Source organism: Schistocerca gregaria, chromosome 5, assembly GCF_023897955.1.
Source record: "Schistocerca gregaria isolate iqSchGreg1 chromosome 5, iqSchGreg1.2, whole genome shotgun sequence".
In the NCBI taxonomy this organism is placed as follows: domain Eukaryota; kingdom Metazoa; phylum Arthropoda; class Insecta; order Orthoptera; family Acrididae; genus Schistocerca; species Schistocerca gregaria.
Window position 1 is genome coordinate 637,681,185 of NC_064924.1, and position 27,210 is coordinate 637,708,394.

The 27,210-nt window shown below is 43.5% G+C and overlaps 1 protein-coding gene across 7 annotated transcripts in view; it reads right to left on the reverse strand.

The window, feature by feature from the left end:
* The window catches only part of LOC126272429 (homer protein homolog 2), an 807,523-nt gene that overhangs the window by 542,276 nt on the left and 238,037 nt on the right, over positions 1 to 27,210 (reverse strand). For 2 of the 7 annotated variants that reach the window (XM_049975296.1, XM_049975291.1), the window contains exon 1: positions 25,544 to 25,774. The exons of 3 other annotated variants lie outside the window; for them this stretch is intronic. In XM_049975296.1, coding sequence (XP_049831253.1) covers positions 25,544 to 25,602 — 59 coding nt within the window. In that variant the 5' untranslated portion in view covers positions 25,603 to 25,774. Of the gene's footprint in view, positions 1 to 25,543; positions 25,778 to 27,210 lie in introns of those variants that run through there. 2 more of the 7 variants (XM_049975289.1, XM_049975287.1) reach the window with 2 other exon arrangements.

Sequence of the window (27,210 nt, forward strand, 5' to 3'; positions counted from 1 at the left end):
TTGTTTTGACGCTTCAGGAAACGGGAAGTTTCAACCTACGACAACGCAATAGTCGTAGCACTAGCACAGACGAAGCTGCCGAAGTTACTGTTCTGGCTTCCGTTGCTATCAATCCACATGTGAGCACGCGACAGCTTGAATACGAGATTGGTATCCCTAAAATCAGTGTATATCATATTCTTACACGTCACCGGTTCCATCCTTACCAGGTGTATCGGTGTCCTGGGTCACCACTCTGAGTACCTTTGAATGTTCTACTTCTGGGCAATGGTACAGGAGAGTCAAAGTCAATTTTCTGTTATGATTTTACTTGGTTTTCATTTGTATTCTTACAACTCCAGCAAGTGGACGAGTTTGTGATCCCAGGCTCAAAGCCAATGTTGTTTTATGTAATTAATAACGTTGTGTTTCAGTGAATGGTATACTGTTACATTTTTGAATATGTCTTTAGGAGAGGAAATGAATTACCGAATAAAAAATACAGGGTGCCATTTAAAAAAGTCATACCGCTGTTCATATCTTTGTGGAAAACAAAGCTACAATGAAGGCAATCATGCTGATTGATGTCCCCATGACGGCTAAAGGACATTTGCTTGAAACATTTTGTAATTTGCATCTGGACAAGAAGTTATTTAGGGTGGTCGAGATAAATGGGACATCCTGTATACTCTAAAGAGCCAAAGAAACTTGTAAACAGGCCTAATATGGTGTAGGGCCCCCGCGAGCACGCAGAAGTGCCGCAACACGACGTGGCATGGACTCAACTAATGTCTGAAGTAGTGCTGGAGGGAACTGAACACCATGAATCCAGCAGGATTGTCCATAAATCCGGAAGAGTACGAAAGGATGGAGATCATCTCTGAACGACACCTTGCAAGGTACCTCAGATCTGCTCAATAATGTTCATGTGTAGGGAGTCTTGTGCCCAGCAGAAGCTTTTCAACTCATAAGAGTGTTCCTGGAGCCACTCTAACAATTCTGGATGTTTAAGGAGTCGCATTGTCCCGCTGGAATTGCCCAAGTCCGTTGGAATGCACAATGCAAATGAATGGATGCAGGTGATCATACAGGATCCTTACATACGTGTCAACTGTCAGAGTCGTATCTAGACGTATCATGGATACCGTATCACTCCTACTGCACACGCAGAATTACAGTGCCTCCATTAGCTTGAACATACCACTGCTGACGTGCTGGGTCCATGGGTTCATGAGGTTGTCTCCAAACCCGTACACGTCCATCCGCTCGATACAATTTGAAACGAGACTCGTCCGACTAGGCAACATGTTTCCAGTCATCAACAGTCTAATGTCGGTGTTTAGGGGCCAAGGCGAGAGGAAAAGCTTTGTGTCGTGCAGTCATCAAGGGTATACGTGTCGGCCTTCCCCTATGAAAGCCTATATCGATGATGGTTCGTTGAATGGTTCGCATTCTGACTCTTGTTAATGGACCAGCACTGGAATCTGCAGTAATTTGTGGAAGGGTTGCACTTTTGTCACTTTGAACGATTCTCTTCAGTCGTCGTTGGTCCCGTTCTAGCAGGACCCTCTTCATGGGCCGCAGCAATGTCTGAGATTTGGTATTTTACCAGATTCCTGATATTCACGTTACACTCGTGAACGTACGGGAAAATCCCCACTTCAGCGCTACCTCGGAGATTGTGTCCCATCGCTTGTGCGCCGACTACAACACCATGTTCAAATTCTTATCTTGATAACCTGCCATGGTAGCAGCGGTAACCGATCTAGCCACTGCGCCACACACTTGTCTTATACAGACAGAAGCCAACAGTCAGTTTGTAAATAAGTGGCCACGAAAGCCTTAACAATTTTATATTTTGCCAGTTTACGTGTCTGTATTTGAATAAGCATGCCTATATCTGTTTCTTCGGCGCTTCAGTGTATTTATGCTGACATGGTTCTTGTCTTTTTGGAAATACTATTTTGACTATCTGATATGTCAATTTTGAAACGATGTGTTCGGTATTTTTGGAGTGCGGCTAAAAACTTGGTAATATGTGCAATGTACATGACTTTCAATTTGGTTTTCTGTTCTCTAGGATGATTTTAAATTGGGTCCCGGTCCGAAACCAGTCATCAACTAAATAACAAAAAAGTTAAACTTGCAACTTTGACTGGTTTTCTGCTGCACCGATTAATCTAATTTGCTGACTAGAATTATTCCAGCATGCTGGAAGTTTATGAACAGTGTGACGTAGAGAAACTGCCCGTTCGCCTTCTGTCTCGGGTTCTTCGGCCCAGACAGAAACTAACAGGCACTTTGTCAACAAGTGGCCACGAAAGCCTTAATTTTATATTGTGAATTTGGTATTTCCGACACTCCTGTAATCAGTCTAGACCGTCATTTGAGCAGAAGGGCGACCGATACGTGTGGTACGACACAGACAGGATCTCATCCGTTGATTTGCTTAAATCTCAATGCTCGTCTCTACGCTGTCAAACGTGGTGGAGCGCCCAAGAGCTCTCGTCGATCTAGAGGAACGAAGCGAAGTACGAAATGATTCACCGGTTTACGAACCGCTTACAAAAATAAGGAAAACGCTTACAGAAGTGCATTTATCGAGCGCGCTGGCGAGCGAGAGAGAGAGAGAGCGAGCGAGCGAGCGAAAGAGAGAGAGAGAGAGAACGCTGTCGTTTAATTAACAAATGGAAGTGACGCGGTAGCGGCTACGCTACAGGCAGCTGTCCACCTTTGTGAACCGTGCGGAAAAGATAAAGTGCAGACAGCTGAGCTATCTCTTATAATTAAACGTCGACGCTGCTGCTCTTCCGAAGCAACAGGATTACTTAAGGAAAGTATTGATATTACATGGAAATGTGATTTTGTATAGCAGAATAATGAATCCATCGGTTTACTGTCAAGACAGGCACTAAACGCAGGACGCACTTCCTACTGCCTCAGTGTGTACCTCGCATGTCGTCAACAGGAAACACTCCGGGTCAGACGGAACACTGGACAGTACAAGGAACTGTTGTTTTCTTAAGTTTTCCATCACACGTATGGCGTTCATCAAATGAACGGGTGACACATATGAATGGAGGAAAGTGAGACACGATGTTCAGAGCGGAAAAAACGATTCAAAATTCAGCGACGGCGAGGAACCCGTTTATGACTGCACCGATGGAATTATCACAATCCGACAGCTATTTAAGTCACGCATGAGCATCTTACATAACGGTTGCAACTGTCCTGTGCACAATTTGAGAACATCGTCGCCTTTTCATTCTAAAATGTGCGGGAAATAGTCACATGATACGTGGACACCAAAAAGCACAACACATTACTACGCCTAATGCGGTGTACGAAAACCGTACGCATTCAAAACAGCTTTGAGTCATCTCGGAATGGATTAACAGAGATCCTGTATGGTTTTCAACGGAATCTTATCATTCTTCCGGTAAAACAGAGGCAATTTCAGGTAACTATGACTGATGTGGATAGAGATCACGCAACTTTTTCTCCCAAGTAGATCACAAAGGCTCAAAATACTGAGATTTGGCTACTGTGGTGATCTGGTGAGATGAGACAATTCATCGTTGCAAAACCAGTCCTGGACAATGCAAGCTGTGTAAACAAGTGCCCCGTCGTCTTGGAACACAGCATGAGTACCACCATTATGGAACAAATATTGAACCCTGGGGTGGATACGCGATCTTGTATGTGTAACCATGCAGCCCAATGAATACCACGATATGGTTGCCTGAATATCATCGAACCACTGTCATATCTCTTGGCAGCAATGCAAGATTGGGACGGTCTACGCCGAACAAACTCGGCCAGAAGTTGGAAGCAGCGTGAAAGACCCATCCGACCAACTGGCTTTCTTCCATTGCTCCACACTACAGTTTTTATGGCCTCGGCACCACGTTTTCTGTCACAGATATTTGCATTACTAATTATTGATTTCGGAGTTCCAGCTCGCCCTACCATTCCGTACTTGCGGAGCTCCATTAGTGTTGTTATGGAGCTGAAAGCGTTCGTGAGACATTCAATTCTGCCTTCACTTTGCACCCGTCGTCCTCGTTACATTTCGCCACAGTCCTCTTCAATGACCGTCAGTGACGGGTCACTCAACACACATTTGCGCCTGCGTTGTCACTTAGCGGACTTTTTTTTCCGCTTTCCCTGTATGCAGCGTAAATCTTCGACCGGTGCCTCTTGAAACACCAAATACTGAGGCTACCTTGGTTACGGAATCACCCACCGTACTAGCAGCAACCATCTGCCCACTTTAGAATTCACAGAGCTCCGACGTAATGCACTCACAACTACGCAGAACACTATTCTAACCACGACTGACAATTTCAACGTCTTCAGGAAAATGTACAGATTCAGTTAGCCATCAAATACAGCGGCTCAACCAGGAGCTTGACTAGTGTCCGCATTTATGCTAAAGCATGCTTTTCTCGTGCTCTTTCCGTATTTTTGTTCAACCTCCGAGTTTAATAAAACCTTCTGTTGGGCGAGGAACGTAGTGAGTAGTAGTCTAACTGCTTACTACAGTTCATAGAGTGCCAACTCCAAGTCAAGCCATGCGTGGGTGCTGCGTGTAAGTATCAATAGTACAAACATAAGTGCGAGCAGGAAACGAAACTTGTAGTTCAGATGGCCAGTAATCAAATTTAATCAGTAACGACAGTAGATGTAATAGTAACTAACAACGAACATTTCAAGACATCTGACTAGTAACAGCACAAACGTTTGAAGAACACACAGATACCAAGTCCAGTCGCATTAATGTAGACACCTGTTAAAAACCTGAATAACCATTTTCAGCAGCGCGGACCGCTATGACTCGTGCAGGAAGTGCGGATGTGAGATTCTGGGAGGTACGAGGGGCGTTTGAAAAGTCCGTTCAAAGCCCAAGAGATGGCACCACCAGCGCGCATCGAGGTCATGTTCAGTTAGTAGCATCTTTGGAAAGAACGCACACTAAGTTTCAGCCATATTGGTCTATTTCTTTGTGTTTGGCATTCGTGTGAATCAAGGAAGTCGAGTGACAGTCAAAAAATGGACGAAAAAGAATTTCCCGTGGTTAAACATTACTTCACGAAAGGCGAAACAGCACAGGAGATTAAAGATAAGCTTGATAAACAATACGGTGACTCTGCTCCTTCGATTAGAACAGTTTATAAGTGGTTTCAAAATTTCTGGAGTCGCCATATGGGCACAAGTGACGCTGAACGTTCTGGACGCCCTGTGGAGGTTACGACTCCACAAATCATTAATAAAATCCATGGTATGTTGACGGATGACAGAAGAGTTAAGGTGCGTGAGACTGCTAGTGCTGTGGGCATCTCGAATGAACGTGTACGTAACATTTTGCATAAACAATTGGACATGAGAAAGCTATCCGCAAGATGGGTTTCGCGATTGCTCACGCTTGAGCGAAAACGGAATACTGTGAAGTGTTGCAAGGATGACCTCCAGTTGTTCAGGAAGAATCCGCAAGAGTTCAAGCGTAGTTACGTCACTATGGATGAAACATGGATACATTACTCTACTGTCTTTTGTGATTCGCAAGGGATAATCCTCATCGACTGTCTGGAAAATGGTAAAACTATTAGAGGTGCATATTACTCATCGTTACTGAGCCGTTTGAAAACTGAGCTGCAAGAAAAACGCCGGGGATTGGACCGCAAAAAAGTCCTTTTCCATCACACCTAAGCAGGTGTGATCGCAAAATTAATGGAAATAGGATGGTTCAAATGGCTCTGAGGACTATGGGACTTAACATATGAGGTCATAAGTCCCCTAGAACTTAGAATTACTTAAACCTAAGGACATCACACACATTTATGCCAGAGGCAGGATTCGAACCTGCGACCGAAGCGCCTAGAATCGCTCGGCCACAGCGACCGGCCAATGGAAATAGGATTCCAAGTCGTTTCACATCCCCCCCTAATCTCCAGACTTGGCTCCCTCGGACTACTATTTGTTTCCCAATTTGAAGGAATGGCTGGTTGGACAAAGATTTTATTCAAACGAGGTGGTGATTGCAGCAACTAATGGCCATTTTGAAGACTTGGACAACTGCTATTATTCGGAAAAGATCAACAAATTACAACAGCGTTGGACGAAGTGTGTGTGTGTCTGAAAGCAGATTATGTCGAAAAATAAAAGTTTTACCCCACACACATAAGTAGTTTTTTATTTTTGCACGGACTTTTCAAGTGCCCCTCGCACCGATAGCGATGTGGAGGCATGCGGACTCCACTGCCGTGGCCTGCTATGCTCGATCGAGGTGTTCTCACAGATTCGCGATCGGGTTTAAATAAAAAGCGACCAGGGGAGTACTGTACACTCATCCTGAACCACGCACGTACGCTGCGAGCTGTGTGACACGCTGCACTGCCCTGCTCGTAGATGCCATCGTGCCGAGAAAAACTAACGGCACATAGGGGTGGACATGAACCCCAATGCTGATGCGTACTTGTGTTGATCCATTGCGCATTCCGGAATGACGGGACCACCCACGAAATGCCACGGAAACCTAATCCAGACCGTAGCTCTTGCTCGATCCCAGCAGCGTGTTTGCTTCCAGACTTCTCGCACAGTGCACGCCAACATCCATCTGACGGATGGAGCGTAAAACATGTTTCATCCGAAAAGGCTACCTGTCGCCGCTTAATGGGCGTCAAGTTGCAGTCCTGGCGTGCAAATTCCGGCCTTCGTCGCCGGTGAGCAGCAGTCGGCATGGGTGAATGAACGAGGCGCCTGTTGCAGAGGCCCATATGCAGCAAAGTTCGTTGAGGAGACACTATTGGTAACCCCCTTGCTTCATCTGGGCGGTCAGCTACTCGACGCTGCACGTCTATTCGCCCTTAAACAACTCCGCAGCCGGCGGTAACTCCTCTCACCTATGGCCCGTGGTGGACCACAGTTGCCTTGACGCCGGTTTTGGGTATCGCCATTTTGCCATCCACGGTACACACAGTTTACAAACGTAGCCACTGCCGAAAGGCTTCCACCCTGAGCCCGAATGCCAATGATCATGCTCTTTTGGACATCAGATAAATTGCTACAATTCGACAATACGACAATTTTATGTTCGGCTACTTGGAGAACGTTTGTTCCTAAAAAAAACGATGGAAATTTTGTGGATGACAATGCACCATATCACTGGGCCACAATTGTTTGCGATTGGTTCCAACAAGAGTCTGCACAATTTTAGCGAATGATCTGGTCACCCAGGTTGCCCCACATGAATCCCATCGAGCATTTATGGAACATAATCGATACGCCAGTTGCTGCACAAAATCCTTCACCGGCAACACTTTCACAATTAGGGACTGCTACAGAGGCAGTATGGGTCAGTATTTCCGCAGGGGATTTCCAATGATTTGTTGAGTCCATGCCACGTCGAGTCGCTGCACTCCGTCTGGCAAAAGGAGGTCCGACACGACATTACGAGGTATCCCGTGACTTTTGTCACCTCAGTGTAGAGGGTCGCTGGCTCACAAGGAGACCACTGCCATCTGATTTTGTATGGTACATAGAGCTGAAAACAAAAAATCCAATCACCGAAAGTTATTCACTGCAACTCGTAAAAATTCTCAAGGAAATCGACTTTGAACTTTCCCGAGCAACTTTAATTCCATACATTAAGATCAAAGTTTCAATGGTCAGTGTGGCTGTGTGGTAAACCGCCCGGTAGCTGCGTTCGAATCCTAGCCATTGTAAACTTCGAAACAAAGTTGCATGTTTTATGGAAGTTCCCGTGAGGCATAGAACTCTTCACTATGAGAAATAATTTCACTCTTAGTGTTCTCTTCAATTTCACCAATCTTTTATAAAAGCTTCGCAATTAGGAATTTCTATTTTCAAAGAAAACGGAACTTTTGTGTACTTACTGTCATTTATTACATATTAAAATGAAGTAAGTAAATGAATTAAATGGAAAAACGAAAAAATAAAGCGAAAAAAGAGAAATCGGCGATCACAATTCTCGAGCCCTATCGACGTACTTCTTGCTTTTTCAACTTCATGTATTTAACGCTTCGTCGAAATTCTCTCTCATGTAGCTAGCAAGCGTTCTACCACAGAACCACACGAACGTTCGAAGTATCGCCCTGCGTATAGATGCTTGGAAAACTTCAAAGTAGATTTTTTAGAGAATTTTTAAGAGTCGCATTGAACTGCTTTAAGGCACTGATATTTGAGTTCTAAACTTTGTATACAAAAATATAAAAAAATTACAAACATCAGATTGCCATTTGGTATACTTCTCAATTTTATAAGCTGGCAAAAGGGAAGTCGCTGCACATAAAATGGAATCCAAAGATGGTCAGTATGGTTCTGACTTGTGTAGGCTTACACCACAAAATAATGTATGTATAGTTTTAGAGATGGGGCCCCTCCACGCTCGCGCCAACGTGGTGACCAAACCAAAAGTTCTACTGTCACCTCCGTAAACATGTTAGTTGTCTAGTAAGTGGATCACAGGATGCTGGGCTGTGATGTTGACCATGCGTCTGGGTACCACTACGCATTAACACTGCCCATCAGGTGATAGATAGTGGACGAAACGCGAGTGAGGGTAGCGATTTGAAGAGCATGTGACTTGACTGGCAGTGACGAATGAGCAAAATATGTAGCATTAGCCATTTAAGTTACATAATAAATTTTTTGACAAACAATACTCTAGTCACAAACGGAATGAGGTAGCGCTGTTTTAAAATAGACCAGTATTGTACTGGTATTCGTGTGTATGGATGATCAGGTCTCCATCGAGCAACCTGATTTCGGTCTCCCGTACTTTCCGTAAATTACTTCTGACAAATTCCGGAATGGTTCGTACTAAAAGGCCATGGCCGACTACCTGTCCAATTCTTGACAAACTACACCTGTGAGAACGTAAATGTCTACTAATGTTGTTATTGTTGTTCTTATTAAACAATGTCGTGTGGCACGATGGCTTGGTTAAAGTCTCTTAACTGGACGCCACTTCGACGACTAGTGCGTCCTTATTAAAACCAACGGCACCCGGATTTCCGCGGGCGGTCGCCCATCCGAGTACTAGCCGGGCACAACGTTCCTTAACATTGGTGAGTTTTTTTATACGTTGTTGCTTTAAGCCCCAAAACAGCCTAAGTCATAAGTGCCCCTGTCAGAAGATTTAAAATGTCAAATGCGGAAAGAATTGGAAGCCTACAATCCTCAGACCCTAATAACTGGAGTAGAGAGATGGCTAAAGACGATTACTTCCCCTTTAGGGAGGTTGCTCAAACGGTTGAAAAATTTCCTTCGTTATGTGACTACGACACACTGCGACGTAACCATGGACCCACATGAACATCATGTCAGCTCCATCATCAGCGAGCGATTGGATTCGTTGTACCAAGGGATATGCGTGTATCACACAGATGCTCCTGAGGGCACTAAGTGAATCGGCACATAATGCACAGTTGAGAAGCCTGTTTCGTCGGATGTATTGGGTGGCCAGATAGAGGGTGGAAACCTCTGCAGTAAAAATGTAGCACTGTTCTATAAGCTGGTATCTAAAGTGTTGTTGCCGATGAGAAAGGCACATCCGACATCATGGTCGGTCTTTGAGTCAACACTGTAGACGAAGGTGCTGTCTCCTAAGTTGCCTGCAAAGTACGAGAAACTTATAGCGATAGTGTCCTTAGGAAACATACGAAGTCCGAGATGAACACGGACCTCTGTGCGAACCCAAGGTAGTGAAGAGCTCTCACCCATCGGAAAAGTTGCAGGCAACTTAAGGGTAATTTCGTTGATCGGGCGGGAACAGGTGTTTCCGAAATGTAAGACCGTTGGCTGCTTTTCTTTTAATCCCTTGACATGTCCAACATCCTTGTAGATGTGATCTATGTATGAATAAAATTACTGCTACTGCTGCTGCTACTGCTACTTTACACTGAGTATTTGAACAGCTACGAAAAGAAAGTTAAAACAAGAAGTTAGCAATCAGAAACGCCAAATAATTATCGAAGTATAAACTCAAAAACTACCTGGAAGGAACCTTAGAAAACCCGATCAGTAAAACCGAATCAAGGTGTGTAACTGCCAAAATCGAGTCGTTCTGTCACATGAAGGATAGAATGCAAGACCGCAATTTTGTCAGCAAGGATGCCCTAAAGGGCGACGAGACAAAACCATGAGCGCAAGACGCTAACCTGTTTGCACGAGTAGTTGCTTCCGGATTACAGCAGACACCGTGTCCCCCAAACTACACGTGGCACAGTGGCGCGTCGAGCTATACCCAAGCGCTGAAACCCAAACCACCAAATGTCCAACACTCAGATCGGTACGAAACATTGTGTATCGATAGATTATCAACCAAAGCACCGATTTAATTCGTAGTGTGTGCTGTCGTCCAGAAGAAGATGCGCGAACAGTAAATAAAAGTAACGCCAGAATTGCAGAGTATGGGCAAACAATATCTGTGAGCTGTGAATGTGAAGATCCCTGGTAGGTGAGTTGGTAGAGTGTCGAATCCTGCCTCGGGCATGGATGTGTGTGATGTCCTTAGGTTAGTTAGGTTTAAGTAGTCCTAAGCTCTAGGGGATTGACAACCTCAGAAGTTAATTCCCATAGTGCTCAGAGCCATTTGAACCATTTGTCAGATTGTCGAGTTCGAAACCCGCTGATAGCTTTTTTTTTTTTTTTTTTTTTTTTTTTTTTTTTTTTTTGTAGCAGAGTACGAGTGAAATTGTTATATGGGAGAACATTTTTCTGTCATATAAAATGACGTTTCGGAGATTGTAGCAATGTTCTTTTGACAGGCTGCTTTCGCTTCGTTATTTGAAAGTAGCAAACCTATTGCACACACCTGTCTATACGAAAGTACTCTATGAGTTTGCTACTTTCAACTAACGAAGTTAAAGCAGACTGCCAAAAGAACATTGCTGTAATCTTCGAAACGTCATTTTACACGGCAGAAAAATGTTCTCCCATATAACAATTTCACGAGTGATCTGTCAAAAATAATTTTAAAAAACCAGTATCAGCGGGTTTCGAACTCAGGACCTTTAGTACGACAATCTGACGCTCTATCAACTAACCTATCACAGATCTTCACATTCACAGTCCGCAGATATGGTTTGCCTATACACCGTAGTTATGATATTACTTTTAATTGCCGTTTAAGCATCTTCTACTGGACAACAGAACACACTACGAACTAAATCGGTGTTTGATTGATACTTTATCGACACACTAAGTTTGGTATCAATCTGAGTGTCTGACATCTGGAGGTTTGGGAGTGAGTGCTACAACTGTTTGCGTTACAGAAAAGGTTCAAAATGGTTCAAATGGCTCTGAGCACTATGGAACTTAACTTCTGAGGTCATCAGTTCCCTAGAACTTAGAACTACTTAAACCTAACTAACGGAAGGACATCACACACATCCATGCCCGAGGCACGCTTCGAACCTGCGACCGTAGCGGTCGCGCGGATCCAGACTGTAGTGCCTAGAACCGCTCGGCCACCCCGGCCGGCTACATAAAGGGCAGAAGGCAGGATCTTAGGAAAAAGTGCTGAAGACACCGCAGACAATATTCACGAATGGTTACGGTTTTTGACACAAGCTGACCGCAGAATGGCTCATAACGGAATCAGTCACAGCAAAAAAGGCTCTCGAATCTTATTTATCTGCTGTATGCAAACACGGCGGTAGTGTAGCAAGCCAGCCAGCGTTTAGTAAGTGGCTCCAGCTGTCAGGGACGTGGACACGTGCAGCGCATGACGTCTGTAGACAACAGGAAGTACTCGTATACCGTTCCAGCATCAGCAGCTGCTGAGGCTGCAAAACCTGTCAATGAGCCCTTACCTTCTATAGTTCCAGCTGCCAGCGACGAGTTAACAAATAAGAGACATGATCAATTATTTCTATTGACATGTGACTTTACACCATTCATTAAAAACATGGCAACTCAAAAATTGGCCAGATAATTTGTTTACAGGAAGAGTTACAGAAATCTGTGTTGTTTTATCAGCCAACGGAAACCTTCAAGTGAAATTTCACGTTTTTTCACAGTTTTCATTAAGGTTAGGATTCCGTGCAATTTGACAAACTCAAAACCTGGCCCGTACCAACTCTTACAGGGAAATGTAAAAAAAAAAAAAAAAAAAAAAAAAAAAAAAAAAAAAAAAAAAAAAAAAAAAAAAAAAAAAGAGCGACCGAGGAAGCGCAAAGTAAAAAACATTGCAACAGGAGACTAAAGTTGGATATATTCGTACGACTCGGAAGATAAGCAGCAATTATCTGTCTGGGTGTTCCAAGATGAACTGGAACCAACGAAAGTGGTTCGTTCGCGAAGCAATTCCGAGACAGTGATCGCTGGTTTCTTTAGTTAGACTGCACACGTCACGAACACTGCTTCAGAGCACACAAACAGTTGATAACTGGTATACAGTAATTTTTTTGGCACAAGTCATCAATGAAATGGGGAAAACACCTGAAAAAGCCGCTTTATGTAGCAGTACCAGCTGTCTCACAACATGCCGAACAAATTATTATTTGATGGAGAAAAACATGCAATTAATATCTGATAGGCCGCATTCACTAGACTTTTCACATAACTACTTCTGTTTTTTCCCTTATACCAAGCAAAATATACGTGGACAGCAGTTTTCAACACCTCACGAAGGTGCTGAATCGTTCTAAACCCACGTTCGTACGATATCAACTGTAGAGTGGAAAAACATTACTTCGAACGACTGAAAATATTTGTAAACTTTAAAGTCAAAAAAATGTCTTAACAAAAACTTGAAGTGTGGCCGTCGTATCAGACTCTCTTCATACCATCTTGGGTTAACTGGTGGCGAAGTGTGTTGAATACTGTCAACACTGAAAGTACTCAGAATCCACCAGGAATGATGGTTACGACAAATAGCCGTGGAGTGAAGGGGAAGACGTCACCCAATTTATAAGCGAGATCAGCTCTTACGGTATTCCTTAACTGGACCGCCAATACCACACATACACAAGCCGTAGCAATAACCGCGAAGTCCACAAAACCTACCCTGAACACACTGGGGACGGAAGGACCTCTACTCAATGCTTAGCTAGTAATTAGAATGTAAAACTGATTACTGTGTTCTAATCACCCACCCATTATTCTGACTTTCCTTTAATTAGTGGGAAGAACATTTTCAATCTGTCCAGAGCGCAGATGGAAGTCAAAAGAACCGACTGGGGCAAGTATATAGCAGTTTGAAAGTGAAAAACCCTAAACTGCCGCCCAACTACATCAGCTTACAGAATGTACACGCGGATGGAAGGATGATTTGCTACTGGCCCAGGCAACGTCTACTGCAACATGCTTCCATTAATGACAAACAAATAGCAAACTTCTTCGCATATAGTCATGAAAGACTGTGGACTGTGGACTGTAAAAAGTAATATTACTATTCTGAAAACAGGGACGATAACCTTGAAACAAAACTCGGCGCGAGGACTGGTCGCGCTGTTTGAGGCGCCATGTCACGAATTGCGCGGCCCCTCAAACCGGAGGTTCGAATCCTCCCTCGGGCAAGAGGGTGTGTGTGTGTGTGTGTGTGTGTGTGTGTGTGTGTGTGTGTGTGTGTGTTTTCTTAGCATAAGTTAGATTAAGTTACTTTAAGTAGTGTGTAAGTCTAGGGACTGATGACTTCAGCAGTTTGGACCCTTAGGAATTCACACAATTTGAACTTTGAAACAAAACTTGATTCTGTGGCACAATACCGGTCAGTACACTTCTATAATGCTGTTACGGTGTAAAGACAACCTCCGGCACGCCAGTCGGGAAGGATAGAGCAGAGAGGTCTGTAAAGAAGACGTCAGTCAATTGCACGCTGACCGACCCGTCTCCAGGATGACAACGCGACAGCAGCGGCCCCTTTGCGAAGAGGACACAAGCGCCGCGCAGAACTGGTTGCGACCCAGTTCAAGAGTAGCGACTTGGATAGAATCGTCAACGCTCGTTACTTTTGCTTGTACTATTTATGTAACGCGGACTTAAGACTGTTTGGACTAAAGGACATTGCTTATTTTGAATGTCGCCATTTGCTTGCGACACGTTTGTGTAATTGACAAAGTTAAGTACTGTAATCTTTTCCTTTTGTAATAAAACTCATTAATACGATTTGTTTGAATGTTGTCTGGCGATCCGAGAAAGCAGGTTTCCTAGACACCCCATATTTGACGACTAGGGTGGATTTAACAAATGCCCTTACAAGATGCTGGAGAAGATGATCAGATACCAATTACAGAGCGGCGATTTGAATATCATGACCTGCTCCCTAATTATCAGGCAAGTGTTTTCGAAGGGGAAGGTTCAGAACGAGTCATCCATCTGGTCAGCCACATAGCATCTACATGAACGGTACTGGTGGATCCGGAACAGCAGAAAGAATGTTGCAACCATGCCCCAGCATATTCAAGATAGTAACTTGACCATTTTAAGAGACGCGCTCCTACGAAACTTAACTGACCCGTTCTGCAACACACCAGCTAGTGCACTACAACAGCACGACGTAATATTTCATGTGTCCGTGAGTTAAACACGCTTCCACTCGTCCATCCCGCATTTGCTGTCGAAAGCTGAAGACCAGGAGCGATACAAAAAGACGTGCCACATAGAATGATGTGCGGAGGGCAGCTAAGCGTTCGCCATACTTCGACACAACAGAAGAGGCGAACGACCATGTGAGCAGAAGACCTGCATATGCAATAGCAGACTTAAACATTACTGCATACAACCCGACAAAGCAAGACACCGCCAGAAAACGGTAACAAAACTTTCCATCAAGCGAAGCTGTACTTAATAATGCTCTTTCCTTTGCCTCTCCAACGACCGGAAGACATAGTGCAAGCCCAGTATGAGTTCGACTTCAACTGAAGGGCTTCGCCATAATGACTACGAACGCCGTGCAGTATTAGTTTCATAGGCTGAATTAATGACAAGCAGAAATACTCCACGTTGCCAAAACAGGATCCCGTCTTCTTTCAGAGTAACAAATTTCTAAGGCAAAGGGGAGGGAATACGGTCGACAGACATGGGTTAAATCCCAGCCCTATCTGCTGTAATGGGGCTACCATTTGTGATTCATTTGCCAGATTGAGGTGTTGAGACTGGCATACACTGACAGTTCCCGTCACAATACGCCAGACATTTTCTTGTGATTTGATGTTTTATTGTGAATAATACTGAGTCTGGACTTGCGTGGTCAAGTCACAGTAATTCGCGACTGGAGTAGCGCTGAAGCTACAACGGCCAGCTACACCATCCAATCTGAAAACCTAACAGTGGACATTAATATCGGGCGTGTCCATCCTTTGCCTTGTTGTTGTTGTTGTCTTCAGTCCTGAGACTGGTTTGATGCAGCTCTCCATGCTACTCTATCCTGTGCAAGCTGCTTCATCTCCCAGTACCTACTGCAACCTACATCCTTCTGAATCTGCTTAGTGTACTCATCTCTCGGTCTCCCTCTACGATTTTTACCCTCCACGCTGCCCTCCAATACTAAATTTGTGATCCCTTGATGCCTCAAAACATGTCCTACCAACCGATCCCTTCTTCTAGTCAAGTTGTGCCACAAACTTCTCTTCTCCCCAATCCTATTCAATACCTCCTCATTAGTTACGTGATCTATCCACCTTATCTTCAGTATTCTTCTGTAGCACCACATTTCGAAAGCTTCTATTCTCTTCTTGTCCAAACTAGTTATCGTCCATGTTTCACTTCCATACATGGCTACACTCCAAACAAATACTTTCAGAAACGACTTCCTAATACATAAATCTATATTCGATGTTAAATTTCTCTTCTTCAGAAACGCTTTCCTTGCCATTGCCAGTCTACATTTTATATCCTCTCTACTTCGATCATCATCAGTTATTTTACTTCCTAAATAGCAAAACTCCTTTACTACTTTAAGTGTCTCATTCCCTAATCTAATTCCCTCAGCATCACCCGATTTAATTTGACTACATTCCATTATCCTCGTTTTGCTTTTGTTAATGTTCATCTTATATCCTCCTTTCAAGACACTGTCCATTCCGTTCAACTGCTCTTCCAAGTCCTTTGCCGTCTGTGACAGAATTAGAATGTCATCGGCGAACCTCAAAGATTTTACTTCGTCTCCATGAATTTTAATACCTACTCCAAATTTTTCTTTTGTTTCCTTTACTGCTTGCTCAATATACAGATTGAATAACATCGGGGAGAGGCTACAACCCTGTCTCACTCCTTTCCCAACCACTGCTTCCCTTTCATGCCCCTCGACTCTTATTACTGCCATCTGGTTTCTGTACAAATTATAAATAGCCTTTCGCTCCCTGTATTTTACCCCTGCCACCTTTAGAATTTGAAAAAGAGTATTCCAGTCAACATTGTCAAAAGCTTTCTCTAAGTCTACAAATGCTAGGAACGTAGGTTTGCCTTTTCTTAATCTTTCTTCTAAGATAAGTCGTAAGGTCAGTATTGCCTCACGTGTTCCAACATTTCGACGGAATCCAAACTGATCCTCCCCGAGGTCTGCATCTACCAGTTTTTCCATTCGTCTGTAAAGAATTCGCGTTAGTATTTTGCATCCGTGGCTTATTAAACTGATAGTTCGGTAATTTTGACATCTGTCAGCACCTGCTTTCTTTGGGATTGGAATTATTATATTCTTCTTGAAGTCTGAGGGTATTTCGCCTGTCTCATACATCTTGCTCACCAGCTGGTAGAGTTTTGTCATGACTGGCTCTCCCAAGGCCGTCAGTAGTTCTAATGGAATGTTGTCTACTCCGGGGGCCTTGTTTCGACTCAGGTATTTCAGTGCTCTGTCAAACTCTTCACGCAGTATCGTATCTCCCATTTCGTCTTCATCTACATCCTCTTCTATTTCCATAATACTGTCCTCAAGTACATCGCCCTTGTATAAACCTTCTATATACTCCTCCCACCTTTCTGCCTTCCCTTCTTTGCTTAGAACTGGGCTGCCATCTGAGCTCTTGATATTCATACACGTGGTTCTCTTCTCTCCAAAGGTCTCTTTAATTTTCCTGTAGGCTGTATCTATCTTACCCCTAGTGAGATAAGCTTCTACATCCTTACATTTGTCTCCTTTGCCTTACGACGCCTTTAACTCTGCTGTTCACACTTTCAATGGGGTATCTGAACATCTGTGGAGGAATGGTGACCTATTCTCCCTCAAATGGTTCAAATGGCTCAGAGAACTATGGTACTTAACATCTGAGGTCATCAATCCCCTAAAATTTAGAACTACTTAAACCTAACTAACCCAAGGACATCACACACATCCATACCCAAGGCAGGATTCGAACCTGCGACTTCATAATCACATCACCAACAGTCGGCTTGGGCACCTTTAGAACGGTTTAAATGTCTCTGGTGGCTTTGTTACTCAGGTAACCCCCACGGTCCAGGTCACTAAGCTCTCCTGACCGCCCCTTTCTGCTGTCACTGCTTGTCTACTGGAACAGTACCAGCCGCCTCCTTTAAGACAGGCGTTATTACAGTGGTCAATTCAACATTAAACAGGGGTGTCCGGATACTTACAATCAAGCAGTGTACGCGAACTGGGGATAAATATGTTAGTCAATCTCTGCTATTAATTGTTTTAATTACATTAATAGCAAAAATGTTTACAAGACAATTGTCAGGGGGTTGTCGAGCCGGAAACGTCTGTGAATGGCACGAAAATTTGGAATTGTGGCCCATCACCCAGCGATTCTTGTCTAATGGATTTAGTTGGAGTCATGATCAGCGTCGGTGAAGGAACGAGAGTTTTGTGCATGTTTTTCAGTACATACGGCTGCTTCAATCATTAATTAATAACATGTCATTTATTCATCGAAGAGAATGTACCATACTCCATCAGCCAAATAATCAACAACTATAAATGTTATTTTCAGGCAACAAGCGCTTTATTTTCGATGGACAAGGAGTGACAAACTCCTTGGCACATACGACAGACACGAGACAACGCCCGCTTGTTGTTTGGTACAGTAAGTAGTCTCAGAAGCTCCCTGTTTGATGTATACAACAGAGCAATTCTACACTGGGTTAGCTCGTTGCCTTTTGTGCCATTCGAGATTATTGCGTAGGTGCTCTACCGTCCCTCAATTGCCCAGCTCTCCTCGCCATTTCCACAATCTCCCTGACACAAACGTCAAAGAATACATAACGCGTGTTCAATAGATGTGGATATATATATTTGACAGATTATGCTGAGGAACGTACAGAGAGATAATTTCTGCAATTTCTGAAAATCCGTGTAACTGGCCAATGGCTGACAAGTTCGAAAGACTGACAAGGATGGAAAGCATAAACCACCCGACGTTACTGCTAGTAGATCGTCAAACTGAGCATCAGAACAGAGCACAGGATGGCACAACAAAGTTGCAACGTAGCTCATCGGGAAACAGACGCTCCGTCTGGCATTGGCTACTTCCGTTAATTGCAGAGCCGTGTCATCGGAAATGGTCCAACAAGTCACTCCAGGTACAACTTGAATTGTGCTGCTAACTTTCAAACACACTTTTTGAAATGTCACGGCGACAAATTAAACGTAACCATCGGAATATAAAAGGAAGACTGATTGAAACAAGTATAAATGGAGGAATATCAAAGATGTTGGGGACAGGAGAGGAACATGAGAAAAGTAACTGTTTACAGGAACTATTAAGGAGAGAGACGAATGAACTGAAAAATAGCACTGTTGGCGTATTCTTCCTCATTTTTTCCAGTGACAGTGACTATATCAATTACGAAACGGTCTATAGTTGAAGAGCAAATAGTGCCCTAGTGTTTTAAAATGTGTGACCACTGCAGGGTATCAACGACTTGGAATGAGGCAGAGTTTAGTATTACTAAAAGACGTGACGACAGAGATCACAGAACCGTTAACTCGTATAGGGCACTTGCCTGCTGACAACTGGCAAAGTAAACGAACGACTTTTATCCTATCGGCTAATGGCACACTGAACTAACAACTACAGGTGTTAATATTATTTCAGGAAGTACAAATCGATTGACGGCACTGTAAATCAGGCGACTGCAGTCGACAAGACAACTTACGACAAATACGCTGTAGCTATCACACACAGACGTCTCAGGAGCTTCCATATTCTTTGGCAATCATCATCATTTGCGAGATTTAGACAGAAAGTAACACAAACGTTTGACAAGCCTCTTTTAGATACTACTGTCGGGGTAGAATACTGACATGATACGACAATCTAACTATGTTGTGCTGCCTTCTGGGTTGTTGTGTTCGAGCCAATAGTTTTATCATAACGCCATTCTTACCTATATGGTCAGTTTCTCTGCAAGTAGCCGCCATCGAAAGTTCAAAAAGTGAAACCTATTCGAATGTTTCGAAGAATGCAGTGCAATACCTTTGGTGCCTACCGGGCAACGTCGGTACAATGACTCTCAGTGATACTTGGAAAATAGTCGATCGAACTATAAATGAAGAGAGGACATGCTGAATATTAGTTGCCGGCCGTTGTGGCCGAGCGGTTCTAGGCGCTTCAGTCTGGAACCGCGCGACCACTACGGTCGCAGGTTCGAATCCTGGCTCGGGCATGGATGTGTGTGATGTCCTTAGGTTAGTTAGGTTTAAGTAGTGTTAAGTTCTAGGGGACCGATGACGTCAGATGTTAAGTACCATAGTGCTCAGAACCATTTGAATATTAGTTCAGGAAAGGCATACTTAAAAAAAAGAAACAACTAATAAACTAATTGTTGACAAGAATTACCTAAAGAGACAGATGGCAGCTGAATGACATTACGACGTGGCACTACAGACAAGATGAAAGGAATAAACAGCAATTATTTTCCGCCGTGAAAGCGAGCACAGTCTGGTGGACAGTCTAGTATAATTCTTATTATTCTGTGTCTTGTTTGTTCTCCCATTTCTGTTATGCGGTTTTCATTCCGCAACCCATCTGTTGTTACTGCTTTAAGTTCAACTGCTTTGGAAATTTTCACGTTTCAGTTCTTCCTACGTGTGGCCACATCGTGCAGAAAATGACGCAGGGAAGTAATAAAGTGTTCTCCCCCTGTCGTTTTTAATCTTTATTAGAGTATAACTACACGCTGTTTCACCTGTGCGCAAGACCGCGAAGTTACGAGTTCCGTCGTGTCAGCCATTTGTATGTAGAAATGATGTAAGGAGTCAGAAACCAAGCTGTTAACACACTGCTCAGACAACCTGCATCCTGTGCCACAACACAGTGGGCACAGAAGGTATTTTTCGTAAGGGAACCCTCGTCCCATTTCTGTCTGTTTCCTTGTTTCCACACTCACGAAGCCTCTTAAACTTGTTTTATGTGGATTGTTTATAAAGTTTTGAGTAGCACAATTTCTGTCCATTTTACGCAACACTCTGCTTTGTGAAGGACACGCTGTTAAGTGGCACTGCCGTGACGGGAAGCTGTTCATTGTCTCATGCTGAGATACCGAATGAGGTGGGTTAACGAACTGCTTCCCTTGTCGCTCTTTTCTGACTTCAAACTGACTTACTGGTGGCACTGAATAGCTGTAAAATACCGGAGCAGATATTTTAATGTGGACACCTCAAAAAAATATGTATATTAGAAGTTACTCAGATACGTAGATCTGTGTGAGGATAAATACAAGGGGGACAAACTATCTGCTCTGAACTCTAACCCCATTTGAATTTCAGCTTTATTAAATAAGCTTAGTCAGCTAATAAGCAAGGAAGTAACAGTAACACAGGTCAACAGCAGTTCAAAAACGATGGACCCAACAAATAACGTTGTTGACTTATTCAATCTAGTTTACCGCACAGGAGGATATTAAATGTAATGATTCCTCCTGGGAGATTCTGGTGTGACTTTTGTAGTTTTAATTTGACAAATTATTCAGGTCTTTTACCAGTTTAAAGTGTATGGGCTTGGGTGTGACTTGTCACGTAAACTTTATTTCATGTTCTGTCGACACAACGAAGGCAAGACAGCTACAACTTGTTACAGCTCAGCGTCGTCTTCGTAGAGCATGAGCATTTCTACACGAAACAGTCGGCGTACAGAAAGCGACATAGCAATTGGGCTGTTTTGGATATAAGTGACAAACAAATGGCGCATTAGTTATATAAAATTCTCTCTCTCTCTCTCTCTCTCTCTCTCTCTCTCTCTCTCTCTCTCTCTCTCTCTCTCTCACTCACACAACAAAACAATAATTCAGTAATTCAGATAGAAAGACATAGGCAGAAAATTCACTACGGCACAACTAGTCTGGGTGCAAAACGCAAGAACGGCCGAACAACTTTGTCAGAAGATATGAAAAGGTCCAATTTTGAGAGAATAATAGTAACATGGGCACAAAGGAAAGGTAAAACAAAACTCCGAAATGCCGTGTGTTGTACAACCCGTTATCCAACAGGGTCCAAAGGATGATGATGATGATAATAATAATAATAATAATAATAATAATAATAATAATAATTATAATTATTATTATTATTATTATTCATGTTTGTGCTTTGTTTATGAGTCCAGTTTTCACTGGATTTGTTTTTCCCAGAGCTTTCTTTGCATCCGCACCAACTAGGTTAAAAGACGCTGACCTTTAACCGCTCGTTCTGAGCCGACGCTGAAAGCGTTTCTCTGAGTGCGTTTTCTGATCTCTTCCGCCTTCGAGTCCTTTGAACCACGTTTCATCTGCAACCCTAGGCACGGGCCGTCATAGGATGCTACCATCCGGAATCAGATGAGACCAGTTACTCGACCCTCTTCTCCCCCCTCGCCAGCGATATGAAGCCTCGGGCTTGGGATTCTATAGGGACTTTATAAAGCACTCACGCTACGCACGAAAACCCAACTATTAGATACTGGCCGTCTGACATTGTCTAATTATATGACAATATTCCCAGATAACAAACACACTGCAATAAAGCAAATCGAGGTCCTGAAAGAGAAGGTCGAAAAGGTCACGACTACAGATCTCCTTCGAAAAAACAGAATACGTATCGAACCAAAAAGGTGCACTAAAAATGATCAAGACAAAATAGGGTGAGATAAAGGGAGCTCACAAATTCCACCATCTTGGGGATGTGATTTAGATAAATGGCATAAAGATAGCCCACCAACGGAGAAATCAAAAGATGAGTAGCATATTTTGGGGACTCGAAACAAATATAATAAATCATGTCTATCATGTAATGTAAAAGCGACACTTTATAACAATGGCATCAAGCCAGAATACTTCCTTGCATCAACAACGTTGATTATGGATCGGAAGGGTGGAGGAAAAAAACTGCAGAGAAGAATCATCAGAAAAATCCTAGGACCCAACAAGACACAAGAAGACTACAAACTGCATAGAAGACGAGAGACCGAACATATCTCTAACACTCTACATGACATGAAGAAACATGAAGTAAAATTTTACGGGCGTATCAAGACAATACTGGACACCTGACAAACTTAAGAGATCTTAGAGCACACAGAGAACATTAAGAACATGAAGTGGAGCACCGAAGTCAGGAAAGACCTGAAGGATACAGACGGACAACAAAAATACGACAACAAAGCACTGAAGTGGAAAGTGAAAGAGACATTTAAGACAAGGGCAACTTGGTCAGAAGAAACGCGTAATGAGAAGATGGAAGACGTTTGGCGCCTGAGAAAATACAACACGAAGTAGACGTTTCGCACGGTTCTCTAGCGCCCTGTACATGTACGGTAGTAGTAGGAGGAGGAATAATAATAAGTAATAGTAGTAGTGTGTGTAATGGGGAGGGAGGGAGGGAGGGAGGGAGAGAGAGAGAGAGATCCATGCTCTCTTCTCGTTAGTGATGAAGGCCAGACCGCGGATGAGAGAAGTCGATAACGCGCCCTTAAAATAGAAGCATCGGCAAAAGGCGGTCGGGTCTGACGCTTTTACACGCAGGCTCTTGCGCCAGCCCGGTCACGCTTGTCGCTACACAGGTATCGTCCTTTTATAATGTCGAGGTCAGCTTTTTTTTTAACTCCGGCAATGTGGCCAGTATCCCGCTGAGACAGTCAAGCAGGATGTGACGCAGTGCACTACTGACACAGCATCTATTCAGCTCTACGTACGTACTGCTACGAAATAGAGAACTCTACCATCTGTTGCACTACTACGGTAGTGGCGTCTGAAGGACCATAAGAACACGAGTATAAATTCCTTGATCCAAGTTAACTGTTCGATGAAGAAGCACCGTAGGATCAAGGCTTGGAATAAGCAAGGAATGGGCCTCACCGCTCGTCCATTTTGTTTCCCATGTGCTATTAGCTTAAGAAGAGAAAAATATTGCCAAGCATTTGCTGAACACGGGTGTCATTGCCGACACACCGTTAACGGCTGAACACCTGCTTCAGACGAAATCACTCCAGTATATGTACTCACCGACCTCGGACGGAGCAAGAGGTACTGCCAACATTAACTTACCTGTAACAAAAATAAACCACCGCATTAGTAAGACACTTCACCCAGTCTAAGAACACAATCTGACTTTGGATTTTATCAGCCTACAGATCATGTTAGCGAGATATAATTAAAACAGTGCACTGATAATATGCGTCACATTTTTCCCAAAGTTCGCGTATTGCTACTGGTTACCAAACAGATCGACGTTTTACGAATTTCTTAAGGAAGTACTTGTATAACCGACTTATTTCCTTGTTATCAGCGCTGTTCTTAACTGAAGTGTCAGGGAGGCACTTTTAACTTACTGAAGCCATACTATTTCAGTACAGCAAGTTGCTATACAAGACAGCAAACGAAGACACAACTCGGCAAATAAATTCGTCCCATTTCGGCAGTGAACAACACGTCGAGGAATAGGGATGAACACGGTTTTCAGTTTTCCTTTTTTTAATGTGCACACGTGGATCTACATCAGAGGCTTGCCAGTTTACTTTGAGCGTTGCTTGTGCTGTAAGAGCCCCATTCCCCACGTAGGCAGCACAAGTACGTGAGCGTGCTGCTCTAAGCAGATAAGGCGGCGAGCAGCGACTCGCAGCTTGGTACCACTTACAGCCTCAAAAAATACTCTTAATCGACGTGAAAACTAGCACCACGGCACGAAAATAGCATTGAACTTACTGCGGTCTCGTCTGAAGATGAATTCATTGTTCGTAAGTGATAAATTATGTAGATGTTTGTTTACATTATCATTTACTGGCATTATTACGCCTGTTTCAAGAAACGATTGTCTAATAAAAGGCCGTAATACGGCTTGGGACACACGGAAAGTACAAATTTGTACGTTTATGAACAAAAAGCCTTGTGCGTGCTATAACGTTGATACGTGGGTGCATCATAGAGTAGTGCCTCGTGTGTGACAAAACAATTGATATTGAACATATAACCGCGGAATTAGTACAGATCATAGGCTGAACTGCCCTCTGCACAACACCACCGTTCAACACGGTCACACTGTATCTGTGCGCATTTTCTGATATCGTGGAAACCAGTCATCAAATCCAGTTTTGAAAAATTCAAGATTTTTGACACTGCATAGATGATTTTAAAGCTGTTTCAGTCTCATTTACGAAGGAGGTGTGTGAGGACGCTGCAATGCAGATAAAAAAATGTGCGGCGTTGGGTGAAGAAGATTGATAACGGAGAAACGGATATTGCATATAAAAACGTGCAGTGTCCGGCCGATGGAACCGCGAGGCCGCTGCGGTCGGAGGTTCGAATCCTGCATCGGGCATGGATGTGTGTGATATCCTTAGGTTAGTTAGGTGTAAGTAGTTCTAAGTTCTAGGGGACTGATGACCTCAGAAGTTGAGTCCCATAGTGCTCAGAGCCATTTGAACCATTGTTTTGTCCGGCCGACAGCTGTCACAGATGGCAATCGAGGACGTGCTGATGAGCTGATTAGAGGAGGCAGAAACGTCAGAGTTTAGAACAGCGAAACGTCGGTTTTGAAAATCGCGTGTCACTAACCATAACCCTGAATTTTTCCAAAATGGTTTTCATACCTGGTTTAAACGATGGCACAAAGGTATACAAATGCGTGGCTATGTTGAACGGTAATGTTATGCAGAGGTCAGTTCAAGCTACGATCTGTACTAATTCCACAGGTATCTCTTCATTATTAATTTTTTATGACCCAGGAGTCATTACTTTGTGACTCGCCCTCATTTACTACCGGACAGGAGTTTTCAGTTTTACTAAACTGGTAAACAACTACATATGTCACACAAAAGATGGATCGCGCTGGTATTTTATCAACATTATGCCATGCAGCAAAGGGCGTTTTGTTTATAATCAAATAATTGCACAGTTCTCTCGTGGAATGACCACCACGATAAAGTGGTATATTTAAGTTATTGGTGCGTACATCCCACTGATTACCATTTTCATTCCGTATTTTTTTTAGATAGGACACAGTTCAGGCACGCCCTACTGCATTTTTCTGTTACAAATATAGGTCGTGGAGATTCATACAATTAGTTCAGTGAGAGATGAGTGGCAGGGTACGGAATGTGGTGGAAGGGGTCAAATACGAGGCGCTACACTGGGGAAATTCCATCCAGGGGGAGGGTGTGTCTGTCTACTTTACCTCTTGTTTATTTTCTCTGACGAGAGTCGCCTGCGGAAGGAGATCCTCCGCTTGCTCATTAAGTTGTGACAACATTAAAAAGATCCTCGTCAGAATACGGCCACCCAGCAACGCTTTCTGGGCCAAATAAGCCGAGTGTCGGGCCCGGCGGTACTGTAGAGCATACTAACGACGACGCACGGTCGACAGGCGAGTGGCATACTGGTAACGCTACAGCGCCGTACTCAAAGTGGGGCGCAGTGTGGCGTGCCGCCTACCGGAGCACGTGCACAGGTGGCGCCGACTGGACGGCGCTGGAAACTTCATTACGCAGTGGGCGTGTCCGCGCATGCGCACTACGCACAGCTTGCGCCCGTCTCCTGCAGTCAGCTCCCGTCAGCTCAGCGGGACGGAGGTCCACAATCGTGAGCAGGCGCTCTCGCGTTTGCACACCGCATGGATTATAAAAGAATTTTCTTTTTCCTCTGGCCTGTTAATCACACGCATCTGCGCGCTCACTGTTAACACACAACACTGTCAGTCGTCCTCATATGATCTAATTACAGGCCACTGGCAGCAGCGTTTCAGCGCGTAAAAGTAAACTAATTTTCTGCAATAATAGTGACACGGGTTCTATCTTTCCACATAAAGAGCTATTGGAAGAGGCGGTGAAGTTTTTTACCGTTGAAGTACCTCGGGCATGTTCAACAAAGCTTTCCGCTATTCGTCGGAAGTGGTGTTGGGAAACTACACGGTATCGCACAAATGTTTAACGGACGCGTCGTACAGTCGTCCGCTGAAAAATGTTTGCAGGACACGGTAATCGCGTTCACGGAACTATTTTATTCACGGCTGTTTATATTATTATTTTAATCTTTCTTGTATTACGTCTTGACGATTTTCGAAATTCCGACATGCGCAGCTTGTTGCTCTATAATCTCAGAGCTGTCGTTTATGAACAAATACCCGCTTCACAATTTTTTTGTGGGATGTGAAACTACACATTGTCTTTAAAGCAATCGAACATTCTTTTTAAAGGTATTTTAATAAAATCACTGGGACTGATGACCTCAGAAGTGAAGTCCCATACTGCTCAGAACCATTTGAACCATTTTTTTAAATAAAATCGCTGTAATTTTTATTATAATTTTCAAATGCGCGGCTGAGGCAAAAGGAATAAAATGCTCATTGAAACTTAACACGTAGTCTCAATCTTAAATATTTTTTTACGAATTTCTATGGAAGTTTGATCGGCTATTATTGACAGAAGGACACAGTACGTAAGCGGGTAAAAAGAAGCTTGTTTCGCCTGCAGCCGTTTGCGCCTCTAAATAGAGGCCTAGTTACAGCGCTGCCAGGCGTCTAGGATCTCTTTTTCGACGACACTACTATAGGCTGAACCAAGACTGACTAGGGAATTGTTTTTGCAGCGTTTGATGCTCCGTGCATTTTACCACTAAAAAGAATTCCTTTTTTTGATAGCATTTTAGTTGTGGAGGACAATATTCAGCAATTTACCTGCACTGACGCTCAAAGAAAGATAGAAGACAGACCACTATCTTACACGGTTTCCCTTTCCTAATAAACATCAACCCTGCCGAGAGCTGAAACGATGTGACAAAATGGTCTTACGTCATTAGTAACAACTAGCCTTCATTTCCCTTTTTCTATTTCCTGAGATCCTCATT